A 15,163-nucleotide genomic window follows, 5' to 3' on the forward strand; every position below is an offset into this window, starting at 1 on the left:
AACTCAGGAAACCTAAACCACCTGCGCACCCTAATTCGTGGTACACACCACAGTTAAGAGTGCTCCGCAAAGCTAAACGTAGCACGGAAACTCGCTGGAAAAGACATCCTTCCGATGCCCACAAGGAAGGACTCTTCCTAGCCTCCCTCAACTACAAAGAAGCCATATTCCAGGCGAGAGTCTTATAATAATCGCATTACGCTAGCACAATCAAATACCAAAGAATTATTCAAAATTCTAAAGGAACTTGACTCACCTGCAGTGCCCCCAGACACCTGCATTAAAGACAGCAATTGGTGCACTAACATACAGACTGCATCCTGGACAAAATTGCATCCCTCCAATCTAAAATTAAAGGCAAACAAAACTCTTTACAGACTGATAAACCTCAGTCCACTCCTATGAGTGCTACCCCACGGCCAACACAAACTTTAAACCTTTTTCCTTCTCCTCTCTCACTATCGTCGAAGTAGAAGGAATTATGAACAAACTTAAACCTTCTAATTGTCAAGGTGATTCATGCCCTGCCACTATCATCAAGGTAGCCTCTCACGACCTAGCCCCTTTCATCACAGCCTTTATAAACGCATCCTTCAAAACAGGTATAGTCCCTGACAATCTCAAGGACGCTTGGGTGATCCCTTTGCTTAAAAAACATCCCTTGACCCAAATATACCAACTAACTTTAGACCTAACACTACCATCCCTTTCTTGCTCAAGCTATTAGACCACGCAGCCTACCTGCAGATCCAAGACTATCTTGACCCCAACAATCTCCTTGGTCTGAGACAATCAGGTTTCCGCCTGAGACATGGGACCGAAACCGCCTTGATCGATCTCAAGACTCAAATTGAGGTATTAAAAGATAATGGGAAATTAGCTCTGCTATTACGTCTCGATCTTTCTGCTGTGTTTGATCTGGTCAATTACCAAATCCTGTGCCAGCATCTCAAATCTGCTGCCTTCTCCTCTGACTCTGCCACTGCTTGGATCAGCTCCTTTCTAAGCAATAGATCCATGCAGGTCTTTTCCCCCACAGCCTCCGCGGATCCCGCTCCAATTCACTGTGGCATTCCCCAAGGTTCTTGTGTGTCGCCTACTCTCTACAATGTGTTCACCAAACCTCTCTTTGATGTTCTTGATTATCTGGGTGTTTCTAACACTAATTATGCTGATGACACCCAGATACTCATCCCTATTACAGGGGATCACACAGCTGACACCAAATCCTTGAATTACGTCTACCTGGTCATTCAGGCCTGGATGGCACAACATGAACTTTGCCTCAATGATGACAAGACTGAGCTCCTAATACTAGGCTCAACTCAACGTCTTAATAAACTAGACCATGCCTTTAAATCTTTCACTATTGACGGAAATGTCCTTAAGGTCTCTAAGGACACTAAAACATTAGGTGTCTATCTTGACTAAGCTCTATCAATGAACAGACAAACTAATGCAGTAAGGTCGGCATCGGCCTACACCTGCAAACTCATTACGCCCTGCAGGCCATTTTTGAATTACCCTAACTGTATTACGTTGGCAAGAACACTCATCATGTCGAAGATTGACCATTGTAGTGCCCTCTACCTGGGGACTAGCCTGTCTAACCTCAACAAATTGCAAATTACCCAGAATAATGCATTCAGAGTGGCACTCAACATTCCTAGGTACCACCATATTTCTGACGTCAGAACTGATCGACGTTGGCTCCCAGTAAAACACAGAATCTCTCTGAAAACCCTTGCCTTGACGCACAAGTGCCTGGCCAATAAGGCCCCTTCCTACCTATCCAACCGTCTCACTCTCCATACGTCCACACGCCCCTTGAGAACTGCCCAAATACACAGCCTCTCCCTGCCCAGATTTAAACTTCAAAAAGCTGAGGGCATGAGCTCCCCTGTCCTGGCCACAAAGCTTTGGAACTCCCTTCCTGTCTCCATCAGAACCGAGCCTTCTTTCCAAGCCTTCAAGAATAAAACTAAATCATGGCTTTTCACGCAGAATATGTGACGTACCGAGTATTGGGCCTGATGCCTAATCTTCACGGTCGTTCTGTCTCACTGTATATTACTGTACTGCATTGAACTTATGTTGTCATATTGCGACTTCAGCTTACCTCTGTATCCTTTTGTAAACAGGTGGAGCTAGATTACCTTCCATTGTTTTGTACTGTAACTTAACTGTGTTGTGCAAAATACCTTTTTAAGAAATATCTCATTACACCAAGAGCATATTTACAGATTTATTTAAGCCATTATCTTTTGGAAGACTTCTTAAACATAATAATGGAAGCCCATGAATGTCAATAGTTTGATGTTACTGTGCAACAGAGGTAGCTCAAATAGGTCTCATGAGGGTGGGCTTTTGTGGTTGGCATTGGCCATAGGGATTAGACTGACCATTGTCAGTCAATGAGTGTGTTAAAAATCTAAACGACACCTCCAAGCTTTGTGTCCCTTGTCGCATCCGATCTCCCACCTGTTAAGGGGCCCAGTGGTCCCCAGTCCTGCTGTTGGAGGGCCTTGCTGAGCAGGCCCACTGCCTAGTGTGCAGCGCTGGCGCGAAGCCAAATAAGTCCTGGAGGCAGGAGTCATGGTGGAAACTGACTGCCGAGCGGGAAACCTCTCGGCTCTTTATTGACAGGATGACATGGCTCCCACGTATCACATAACACGTGACTTCTGCATGAGCCCAGTAGGGGCGTTATTCACAACATCCCATGCAAGGTGTAAAGTTTCAAATAATTACAAACACAACATTCAATACATTTTGGGATCATGTGTATGGAAAATGGTGCATGCGTTATGATCAACTAGGGGACCCTGAGCCCACGAACTAGTGATTTATATGTACAACTTTATTAGTTCATGAGGAGCAGTGGTGCAGGAAAAGCTGTGCCTGGAGAACACAGTGGGCCACATCTTCTGTGCCGAGTGCTGATGGCCTGTTGCAAGAGTCTGCTGTTGGAGAGATTGATAGCTGGTGTCCCTTGTCCTTAGGCTGTCAGCCCGGGCCAGAATGTTTGTTGTGTTCTCACAGCACTTGTGAGCACCCCGGCCGCATTAGCACCTTCATCCCAGAAGGCAGCGGCCAGGTGTGGATGCGCCTGGTTGGGGCTGGGACAACTGTTGGCCACAGTCGGGCCGCATCCATTTCCCTTCTCCCCAAGGCAGTTCGTACCTCCTACCATGGTGAGGGCCCACGATCGCGCACACTCACAGCAGTGCAGCAGTGGGGGCCGCTTCTCTTCTTTTCCAGTCGGGCTTACCCACTACACCAGCCCTGCGGCGAATACAGGAGTCATGGTGGAAACTGACTGCCGGGCGGGAAACCGCTCTTGATTGACAGGATGGCACGGCTCCCACGTGTCACATAACACGTGACTTCTGCACGAGGCTAGGAGGGGCGTTAGTCACAACACCATCTATCTGTACTCCTTTGCCAATCGTTTTGTCATTAGAGGTGGAGCTAAATCACCTCCCAAAAGACAAAACAAAAAATGTTGTTTCCATGGGAAGACCAATGTAATGTCTCTTTAAATACAGTGGTGCCTCTTTAAGGTCTTCCAGAAAAAGAAGGTATATATTTATGCCACATTTGCAGCCAAAGGCTTGAACCAAACATGATATTACATGTGCTCTGCTGTTGTGACATGTGTTCTGCTAATGTCAAAGTAGAGCAGGAACGGTTTGCTAATGGTGATTTTTCACCTTAATAAGATTTTAGCCAGAATCATTTGATATGTTTGTCCTCACCAACCTAGGAGGATGAACACCTGAGCAGGCTTTTCAAGGTTTGCAAAGTTTGCCCTCTGCATACCTCTTGGGTGAGAAAAGGCAGCACTAATGTTTAATTAGACACATGTCCTCCTCTTTCAATTTTGTGTAAACTTGAACAGTGATTTTTAAAACTAATACGGTCTTGTCTGATATTTTTTGTCCTTACAGGACCATGCCAACAGCGCCCCCGCTTCCTTGCAGCGAGAAAAGGCAGCACCGTTCACTTGTATTGCTCTTGCGGGCTGCTGTGCAGCTCCCGTGGCGTTAAGGAGGTCTCCTGGCACAGGGGAACTGAAAGTGGCACGCTACTGCAGAAACTGACAGAAGACCCTAATGCACGGGGCAGTACGGTTGTAACCAACAATAGCTCAAGTTTCACCTTGCACAAGATTCAGTATGAGGACAACGGCATTTATTACTGCCTTTTCCAAACCAAAGCGGGGCCACAGGTGCCGTTTTGTGGGACAGAAGTCAAAGTGCTGGGTAAGGTGGCATTCTAAATTATTATTCATTTTAAGGTAAATAATGTGTCGAATTGTTATAGGACAATCACTTATTAAAAAGTGTCTTCAGCAAGTCCTTGATCAAGTTTTAGGTCTGTCTATAAAAGAGACTTCGTTTTCTGCCAGCGCTCTTAAAGATATTCATTACATTGATTAAAGCTCTTTCATGCGGCAGCCATTTTGTAGTAGTAAGTTGAGCTGCCTATGTTGGGAAGAGACGTGTTTAATGGTCCTTTAAAGGGCATGTTTCGGTTTCATGCTGCGTGGTACATTGAGGTTTTAAATAAAATAGTTTTTGTTATTATTGTTATTATTAAAAGTTGCCAGAGCAGAGATGGCATCTAAAAGACTAATAGAAAGTTTACAGATGTCTTTGACCCCTTAAAATCGCACAGTCATTCTTCTTAACAGGGCATGCCAGCTCAAGGAACAGGTGCAAGGGCACAAATCTGCCATATTTTAATTAAAACAGTAACTCATTTACATGCACAGTTGAGCTTTTCATCTCCTGTGTCAACCATAAATGAAAGCGTTTGGTCACCTACCTGCTCACCTATCTGGGGTTCCTCTTCCGTGTCGGTGGTAAAGCACAGGACTGGACACATAAGAGATCCCACTGAGCTGTCCTACTCCTGAGACATATTAGCACCTGGGAGAAAAAAAGGATTTCCCCTGAAAACACTTGCTCCACTGTAGTGCTCAATTGTTCCTTGGGGTAAAGGATTCTTGTCCCATGTCTGCACTGATGCTTGTGCTGGCATGGTTGGTGGGATGATATGATTGTTATTTATAATATATACATATGATTGTTATGATATGATTGGTTATTTATAACATGCTTAATACCCAGAGGTTTCTAAGCGTAGACCTGGGGATCAAACCTGTGTTGCTCTTTATCGTCTTGCTTCCAAGGCAAGCACGTTGCCCAGGTCCTGTCTTCTCTTGCAGAAATGCACAATGTGTGCCTGAATTTCTGGCCAACGCTTGGCCTCCATCCCTACTACTTTATGTAAATCGTGCTGGACTTCTTTCGGAAGTCCCTTCTTCAGCATGTGGTAAAGAATTGCCACACTCTTGTCCCGTGCTTCTCCCGTTTCTGCCGTCCACATCTCCTGAATTAACTGGATGTGTGGGGCAGGATCATCATCTAATTCCATTGTTTTAGCTAAAATCGAAATTATATCTGGCATATCAGGGTACATAATCTGCAAGGCCTCTCATACCTGTGCCCTAAGATTATTAAAAGCTGCTAAATCATGGGTATTTGTATCCAACTGAACTCCTGCTTCCCAACCTCTTCCAAAGTTTGATCGCTCCCCCATTAGGGACGTAAATAAGCTCTTCACGTCCCCTATGGCCAACATGACACCAGCAGTGTGTTTCTCTAATGCATAAATCCACTTTGCCGCCCCTGCATTGAGCAAAGGAAGTGTCTTCATCAAACTATTCTGGGCCATGTGTGACTGTGGCACATAATATGATCTTCCCAGACCATTCAGGAGCAACGGAAACTGATGTAAACCTGTTTTTACTGGGGCTTCCCCCATCTCTCCCATACCACATACTACAGCCATGCTAGAGGCACAGAAGCATAATCAGCACTACCATAAGGTGCCGTTTCCCATCCTCCCTGCTAAGCCTCTGTACCCCTGGTAGCATCCCTGTTCTCCATGTCCACCTCAACTGTTTTGATAACTGAGTTGTCCAATCTAACAAGAACCTACCCATGTCCTCACCTTCCTTCTTCTACGTCCCTTACCTGTCTTCTCACTTCCTCTCGCTCTTCATCTCTCTGCCACCATAACAGCATTACCTCTTCCTCCGCTTACCGTAGCGCTGCCTTTTTCCCGTTCTTGCGCATCTACTACTCTTCGCAGCCTGTCCTCTATCCTCGCAGCAAGAGGCCGAACCTCCTCTTTCTCTCATTTCCAATACTTCCTTTGCTCTTCTAACTATCGGTCTCACACTTTCTTGCTCCTCCACCCTTAATCTATCTGCTAACCTAGCAGTTAGGGGAGTTATCCCCTTCCTGCTCCCTATTTTCAACCTCTCTGCAGCCCTAACCATTGAAGTAGTTACCTTTCCATTTCCCTCAGAATCACAGTTTTTAGAAATCATAGCTGATGGAGGCATTACCTGTGTCTGTCTTGCAACCACTGGAGTAGCTGCTGGGGAAAATGGTGGTACACACTCAGGGTTTGTGTGCCCCTATGTGGGTGATAAAGGATAGTACCCATATGGGGTGGGGGGGGGGGTGCATAAGACACTCCTGCGCCCTCCTTTTTCGGCCCTTACCTCGCAATTTCAACATTATGGCCCATCCCCCTTTTTTCATACATCCATATAATTCCAAGATGTTTAACCACTTTTCTAGCTTCAGGCCCTTGTGCTTTGTACTTAAAAAGGTATGCAGGTTCTCCATTATCCCTGTATCATAGGATCCCTCAATAAGCCAAGAGTTTATCATTTTCCCCTTACTCTGCCGCCACCATGCCCTATGATATTTTAAAATGTTCGCCTTGCTACCGGGCAGCACATGCCACAAATGATTCAACTGAGTCTGCACACTTCAATCCAAGTTGTCAAAAAAAAAAAATAGTTTCACCAAAAATCTGGTACGAAACCAAACCTGCAGCATGAAAACATTTTTACCCAAGAGCTCCGTTATTACCTTTTTCCAATTCCTTAGTCGCCCTTTACACTCAATCACCATACTCGCCTATACCACAATTACCTCACTTCACTATTTACTCTAATTCTACTTCTCAGTCATAGACAGAAGACAACATCTTATCAAAAACACTCACCGGCCAATATTTCGGACATATCCCCAACACTTGAGCATAGTAGGGTTGCAATGCTTTCCACTACAGTACCGCTGCTCTCGCTCTCTCTTCTTTTACTAGTACAGCCTGCTCTACTACAAGACGTTCTTTTCCAGACAACAGGAAGGTTCCCTTCACTACTTCGCCTAACCAAGAAAATCGAGGTGAGGACCTCCGCCTGCATGGCAAATACAAAAGAATGTCAAGGCCTTCTTCCGAAAGGTATTTATGATTGGACGTTCCCTAAAATATCCCCCTAGCTTCAGGTGAGGGCTCCAGCCAACCAGACAAGCAAACTAAATGGTATCAGGTCAAGCTTCACACTGGGCTTATGGGGTGAGATACCCCCTCACACCTCTAAAATAACAAACTAGGTAAAAATATATACAAAGGATTTACAGCACAGAGCAGTTCAACCATCCATGTTTCCAAACCCTGAAGCTCAACTAATTTCATACCCATACTCCAAATCTACCTAATCACCTGAACCAAAAACAGGTCCACCACTTAGGAAGCGAGAACACGGTTGTACATAAACAAAGGTTATTGTACAAAAGTTCCGGGTGTCACAAGCTTCTCTCTTTCTCACCTGTTTTTCCTTGCTTGTGGTCTTCTTGGATGCGACTTCCTTCTTCCTCACTGTCCGAGACTTGTACAGGTTGGAGCGCGAGTCTTCGGGTTCCAGCGTGGTAGCCGGCTGCTTAAGCCGGACAGCGTTCAGTATCCACGAATGTTAGCCACGAATCCAGGAAAGAGGAGGAGCAATGTCCTACGCTCAGGTTTGAACACCTCTGTACGAGCGCAAGATGGGATCCGGATGTGGGATAAGGCTAGCGGGTAAGGTAAGAATCTGGATGGGGGTTCCAAGAAGGGAGAAAAAAGGATAAGACTGGCGATATCATGGTGAACGGACTCGAAACATACGTCTAGCAAATCCAAACAGTTGCGTTGAGACGCGCAGAGCCGCGGCGGCATGCCTGTTTTCTAGGAAGCAGAGTGTTGCGCGCAAAGGCTAGCGCGCAGTGTTTCTGGGCCGTCGGCCATCTTGGAGGAATCACTGAGCTTATGTGCGATGCTTCATGGCCCACGAAGTCCAGAAAGGCCAAATTCGGTGGTTCATGACACTGGGGAGCGTTTAGATAGTGTTGCAGGACCAAACTAACCCAAGTCTCCATATTACAACATCAGTTGGTAGTTTATATACTTTTTTGCAACAAAAAACACTCCCAGATACATTTATTACTCTCCACCCACCAAATATTATTGGACAAAACCTCTTCAAATAAATCCCATCTTTCCTCAATTCTTCCATTTTCATTGGTCAGGCTTATCTTCATTTTTATCTCCAGATCATATTTTAAACCGCACCTCTTCTTGGGATTGGCTGTAGTAGGTCCTGACGTTGGTATATGGTTTAACATTACCATTGAAAACATAATTCATTGCTAGACATTTTTGGCTTTAACCTTTTAACTTTAAGTATAATTGCACATGGTCTTGCTGACCTATTTTAGCAAATAGAGGAAGGTCTGCTTAAATATTATTTCCCTTGAGCTATAGATAACCAACTCCATTCCACAGATTTCTGGCACGTTTAAAAGACCTTCTTAGTTTATGCGGCTACATACAACCTCCGATGACCTGGAAAAATATTTAACCGAACAAATGATTAATCCCCTCTAAAGATTTTGCTACAAAGGGCAAGGTGACATCTGTTCCCTTGCAACTTTTCCTATCTACAAGGCTCCCACATTATCACACAATTGAAACTCCTAAATAGTTGTAGGTATTTAGCTTGTCCCGTGTTTTACTACTGACCAGAATAAACAACAAAACTCTTTTGGTCACACTCTCAAACATATTTACTATCTACGAGACCTATCAGACCATAAACTGAAGGCTATTTCTGCAGATGCTGACCACAGAAGATTGGGATTACTCATGTACCTGCCTTCTGTCGTCTGAAAACATGTTTAGAAGTCAAAGTGCATTTTGCAAGAGAGCCCTAACCACTATGTTCTGATTCATTGTAAAAGTTGGCATTTATACTGAGATTCACGAATTTCTCATAGATACATGTATGTTTTTACATTTGGTAGATTCGATCCAGGCAGGGCACAGGTTTATACCAGAATTCCTGAAAATGAAAGTGGACAGTTTCAAGAAATGCACACGAAAAGCCTTTTTATTTAGGGTCTGTGGAAAACCCCACACAAAACAACAAACTTTGAAGCACCTTATTACTGAGCCTAATTATTTCGATCAAATTTCACTAAATGTTTTCCGTTGTGCTGTTTACATCGTTTTCAAGCCAGAGTCTTAAAAGCCTTTCAAAAGTAAAGGAAAAACGTTACAATCAAATGTATTATTTTTCTATTAAAGGCTCATTACAAACGAAATTGCATATGGCAGGGGCCTTTAAAGACACAAACGTTAAGGCCGTACAGCAATAAAAAAATGTACAATTGATGTTAAAAAAAAATGTAATTGCGCTTTTATAACGCGCTTTATGCCAGCGAGCATTCGCTAGCACTGGACCAGGTTTCAAAGATGTGATGCTCTGCATTGCCCCTGAGCAACCCTCTCAGCCTTAGAATGTCTGGCACATTCCCATGAATTAACTCACCCTCATCGCTAAGAAACAAGGGGAACAGTTTTCATGCTCACAGTGATATTGTATTTTCATACAAAACATCAATAGTCAGAGAAACAAATATCGTAGTAGGGATGGTAGGTAAGCCCACCTGAGAGTTTGACTTTTAGGACCCGATTCATAGAAATCACAGGAACCTTTACGCATTATGCATATTCATAGAATCTGAGAGGCAAACTAACCCGATGCATAATGAACACTGAGTTGCAGCGTAACGCCCCTGACACGCCCCCATGCAAAGCAGATCTAGCCACAATACTAACCTTTGCGACTCCTCGTCCGCAAAGTCATGCACCCCGGCAATACTGTGTACCATCTCCCCATTACCAAGGCCGCACCCCAGCGACACTGCGTTGAGTCCCCCGTAACCCATAACTGCACCCTGACAATATGCATTACATGTCTCATAACTCAAGTCTGCTCCTGGTAAATCTCTGTGCGAACCCCCATAAACTATAGCTGCACCCCGCTAATCTGCATGCATGCATCACTAACTGCAATCGGCACCCCAACTGCGTGCCTGCACCCCTAAATTCCTGATTGGACTTTACCTTTGCACGTTGATTCCTATGCGATTGGGACTTTGCACATGCTTTCCTGTGACGGTGAGATTGCAAGCTTTGCGTGCTGATTTCCCTGACGTGACGTTGTGCTGTCAGCTCCATGAACACACTTGGTTGTGCCCATTGCTGGGTGTGCGATTTCTTCGCACAGGATGTCCCTCGACACGGCCACGTAATACCTTGTTCTTCCTCTTCTGCATGGGGAATGGGGAATATGCATGTTCAGCCTCCTGTTTATTACTTTGGGTAGGACCATCCCACACTTTAGATGGGGTCTCGCGCAAGTCGCTCTACAGCACATAGAGACAGAACGGACCTGTGCAAAGTACCCACAAGGACTCGGAAACACATGCAAAGTGAGTTCCATGAATCGGTAAACAGACTTTTGTGTGCTGATAAGTGCACAGAGCCACTTTGCAGCACGCAAAAAAGTATATGAATCAGGCCCCTAATCTTCACGTTCACCTCTTTTTATTTTAGTGGTTCTAATTTCTGAAATACCATCCCATTCGACTTTGTATTTAGAGATAAGGGTATTTAAGAACAACTTTTTCTTAATCCTGTCCATTCTGTTATTGCATTGTTATTCTTCTCTTAATTGGCTAAAACCTCTACCACATGCTGCGCCTCCACGTCTTTGTTGCTGGGATAATCATTAGTGATTCAACACCTTCCTTTTCTGAACTACCTACTGTTCTTCCTACCCAACCCACATCCTGTGCCATCTCCGCACCCTTGGGTGCGTCTCCTTTTTACAGCAATGGGCTTCTTCCCAGCTAGGTTAGTGCTTTATACATTTCACGCACGCATACATATTTATCCAGTCTTCCTAAACACAGGAGCCCAGTCCTCTCAATTTCCAGGCTTTATATGGGCCTTGGTAGATCCGGACCTCCTCCAAACATTTGTGGGCTTGGTGCTTATGTCTGAAGCAATTGCCACACAGGAAAGTGAGGGGAAAGAGCAGAATATAGGGTTCCCACCTTAGCTCACCCTTTCTCCCTTCTGCCTTAGCACATTTCTACCCTTTCCACCATAGTCCAGCCTTAATGTCATCATGCTTACCTAAAAAGTTCCAAACATGTCTGCAAGTTATTGGTTGCTGACATATAACATAAGTAATGCATATGGTCAAAACACTTTTGTACACTGAAGTGAAGGTAAGTATTTCTACGATATCTATTACTAGTGTTATAGTTTGCAACCACTAACTTGGAGACCTGTTTGGAATTTCTAGGTAAGACGAGCCATAGTATGTACAGCATCCTTACCTATAAATGTAAAATGCCATAAACAACAGCAAGCACCAAAACCTGTGGCTTTGCCAGTGCTCTTTTTGCAAACCAGGAGCAAGTTTTTCGGTTTTCAGGCTAAACAGTTCATTCAGTAAAGCCAGATAACCTTAGGTCGCTCACTTTTAAAGTGTATTTTCACAGTCATATCACTTATGAAAGAAGACATTTCTAATTTACGCATGCAAAAATTCAACACGAAAGTAAAAAGCCAGTGGAGTTGAAAAGCGGTGACGCCAAATCTAATAGTGTAAGTCTACTTTGTTTGAATGGAATACGAAAGGAATGAAAATTATTAATGAATCCCTTATTATCTTCCTGCAGGTTTTGGTAACACAGAAAGCATTGCAACTCGAAACACTCTGAAGGATGCAATCATCTTGATACAAACTATTCTGATTGTGGTTTTCCTAGCTGTTCCCTTCCTTCTGGTCATTGAAAAGGTAAGTCTACTGTAAACCTGGAGACAGCCCTTCCAAGATCGCAGGAAATACAATGGAAAGGGAAGACATACTTACGTTTCCTACCTTCACAAACAGGTTGCCTGGCCGAGAGAGAAATATATGTTCCACTTCCAGCCCGATAGTAGCTTATTTGGATTATAGTTGGCCTGGAACTAACTTGTGAAGCTAAGGAAAGTAAGTGTTCCTTCCTATTACGACATAAGCTTATTTCGGATATGAGAGTGCGCCATAAGTACGTCTTATGAAATCTAGAGGTCGGTCAGATCCACCTCATAAGAATCTCATAAACAGGTCAAAGAAAAACTTTTCAGGATCACCTTGGAAGAAAACTAACTAAAAGCGCAAGAAGAGGGAGGCTAAAATACCTGGGACCATCTACAAAGAGAAAGTCAGAATGCACTCCCCTGCCGCCCCTTTTCCGCCTCTACTGAAATTGTCGCTTCTCACCTTTCCACTCCCCACGCTACGTATCGCACCTTGTCCAACCCTTGTAATCCCACTTTCAGCCACTTTACAAATTCATTTCTATTATTAGAATTATTTCAGTACATGCATTTAATAGAGCATATGCCTGGCCCAAGCATGCGCAGCACTGCACAGCAAAGGATAGGAGATGAAAAAAGACAAAATAGACCCTACAATAAAAATACAGGCAGCTATCATTTAAAAAACACCAAATCCCACACCCACCCTACCATTCTCGAGCCAGTACTATTACAGGAAACAAGATCCCCAAATGAACTAGCGACCTTCAGCCACTGGCTCAACTAGTGAGTAGAAACATTTATATCTGTTTTTCCGAAAAGCCAATCGTAAAGGAGGCAATCGTAAGGATTCCAAAATCTGGGACTTGCATATGCTTGAGTGTTAGTATGAACTATCATTACTCAGGGAGCACTAAGTCATGATGAGGCCTTGCTCCTTGTATCTTAAATGCATCCTGGCATCTGCAGTGTAGCTGCTAAATAGTAACACTGCTGAAGATAAGCTGTCTTTTAGGCTGAGCCGTACAGCGTAACTTGAATTCTGCCTTCAAAAGGAAGCCAGGGTATAGAAAGAACACGAGTGATCTGACCCCATTTTCTTGTTCATACCACTAATCGCCCGCACAATTGAAAGCTGTGACATTCCCCACGCCCCCCTCAATATGGATAGAACTAGCGACTGAAGTGTTTAGCGGAAGCTCTGAAATGGCAGGGACAATTTCGATGCGCATCAGGATAGCTATTTGATATTGGGCTGTTTCTGTCATTTTTTACGCTTGCTCCCTCAGCGATAACATGCTATCAATCAAGAAGCCCGATAATTTGGGCATTGATCGTGACAGTCTGGGAAATAGAAAACCTGCACTAGATAGACAACCAAGGTGGACCTATCCTGTCAACTCTTCCCAAGGAGAAAAGGAGCACTTCAGTCTTAGCAGGGTTGAATTTTAGTTGTGTCGTCCGTTTCCAAGACTGTCACCTCAAGGTGTGCAAGTCAGGCGATGGATATGTTCATCTGATTGCATTCCAACGTAGAACTGGGTGTCTTCGGCATACCGGTGAATCGAATTGCCACACCCAGATCTCCAAATAAGTGAAAGTATAAATTAAAGAAAGCATTAATAAAACCGGCTCCTGAGGCACTAAATGTTGTAGAGATGGCATGGAGGCTGAAGAGGTAGGGCTGGCAGTCCTGATCTATGTAAATTGAGATCTACCAGAGAGGCAAGATGTAACTTACCCCTCAAGGCCAACTCTGTTCTCATAACCTTTCACATTCTAACACAACACTGATAAAACGCGAACGCGAACTTCCCCAAGTCCCTCCCTCCCTTCCCCAAGTCCTCCCTCACCTCCTATTTCCTTCCATATTCTATGAATTGGTCGTTAGCAGGAGAGAGCAAACAGAGAGGATGCTGGCTTGGCTTCAAGGTGAGATAGAGGCAGTCTGATGCCACCTGTCCCACCCAACCTCAGTAGCCACGGTATTTCTGCCTTTCTCTCTGCTGCTGTATAGCGACACTCTCTCAGGACAGAAACACAGTGGACAACTACAAGCACCATGCAGGGCCCACTTAAGACCAAATAGCACCTACAATCTAGCTATGATTACAAAATAAGCCTAATTTTCCCTATATTTGTATTAAAATAATTGTATTTATTGGACATTTGTATTGCGCCTATGCACAGGTGTTTCCAGTTGCCACAAGGCAAAAAAAGAAAGAGGGGGGGGGTGGTTGCATAGGAAAAATAAAACAACAGTAATGATCATACTAGGCCTTGTGACATTCTTACTGTGAAAGTACAGAGACAAGGAAGTGCAGTGGGAGAGGGTGAACGTGGGGGAAGGGCTGGGAAGGGGTGAAGGGGTGAGAGTGCAATAGTGGTCGTCTCAGGGGGCTGGGCAATTGCAGCGGGGGGGTCACAGAGGGCAAGTGCCAAAGGATAAGTGGGAGAGGCAAAACAAGTGCAGTGGACATGGTTGGCCAGATTTGGGCTAGTCCGGGAAAGGGTGCCCGTAGGCAAGTGCTGGTAAGGGATGCTGGGGGAGACTGGTCAAGGGAGGGCCTGGCCCCCAAATACTCATAAGGGACCAGGCAGCAGTCTCAGCGGCAGAGAAGCAGTAGCAAGGTAGGGGGAGAGGGAAGGAGGAGGAGAAAAGGAAAGTCTTGAGAAGTTCCTGGAACATTTTTCTAGAGCCACATATAGCCCTCTCCACACATACACTTTGGCAATATGTAAGTCTCTTGTACTTATTTTTTATGATCTAGTGTGCTAGGCAGGTGTTGCAGTATATAGCTCCTGCTATTATCATGGACATAACCTTGCACCAAACGATAGGCAAATGTGCGAGGTAGAAATCAAGCAAGGCAAATTCAGAGCAGGAATGGGGCTGCACCCGCTTGGAATGGCTATACAGGAAACAATTGTAAACTCAGCTGGTCTGATCAGCATTCTTGGGTGAGAAAATGCCATGCCTACTAGGTGTCTGCTGTGAGGACATATCTTGTGGCAACGCCGCAAACACTGTACAGGGAGTCAATTGGTGTGTGTTCTGTGACCAGGCTGTCCAACCCATCTCCGTCCTCCTCTTCCT

General features: G+C 44.6%; 1 protein-coding gene across 1 annotated transcript in view; it reads left to right on the top strand.

Annotated features, from left to right (window-relative positions):
* CD79B (CD79b molecule) overlaps positions 1–15,163 on the top strand; it is a 159,403-nt gene that overhangs the window by 106,930 nt on the left and 37,310 nt on the right. Inside the window, exons 3-4 of the mRNA XM_069634047.1 lie at positions 3,951–4,265; positions 11,943–12,061. Of these exons, the coding sequence (XP_069490148.1) occupies positions 3,951–4,265; positions 11,943–12,061 (434 nt within the window). The remainder of the gene's footprint in view (positions 1–3,950; positions 4,266–11,942; positions 12,062–15,163) is intronic.

Source organism: Ambystoma mexicanum, chromosome 13 (assembly GCF_040938575.1).
Source record: "Ambystoma mexicanum isolate Mex_15411 chromosome 13, UKY_AmexF1_1, whole genome shotgun sequence".
Taxonomy (NCBI): domain Eukaryota; kingdom Metazoa; phylum Chordata; class Amphibia; order Caudata; family Ambystomatidae; genus Ambystoma; species Ambystoma mexicanum.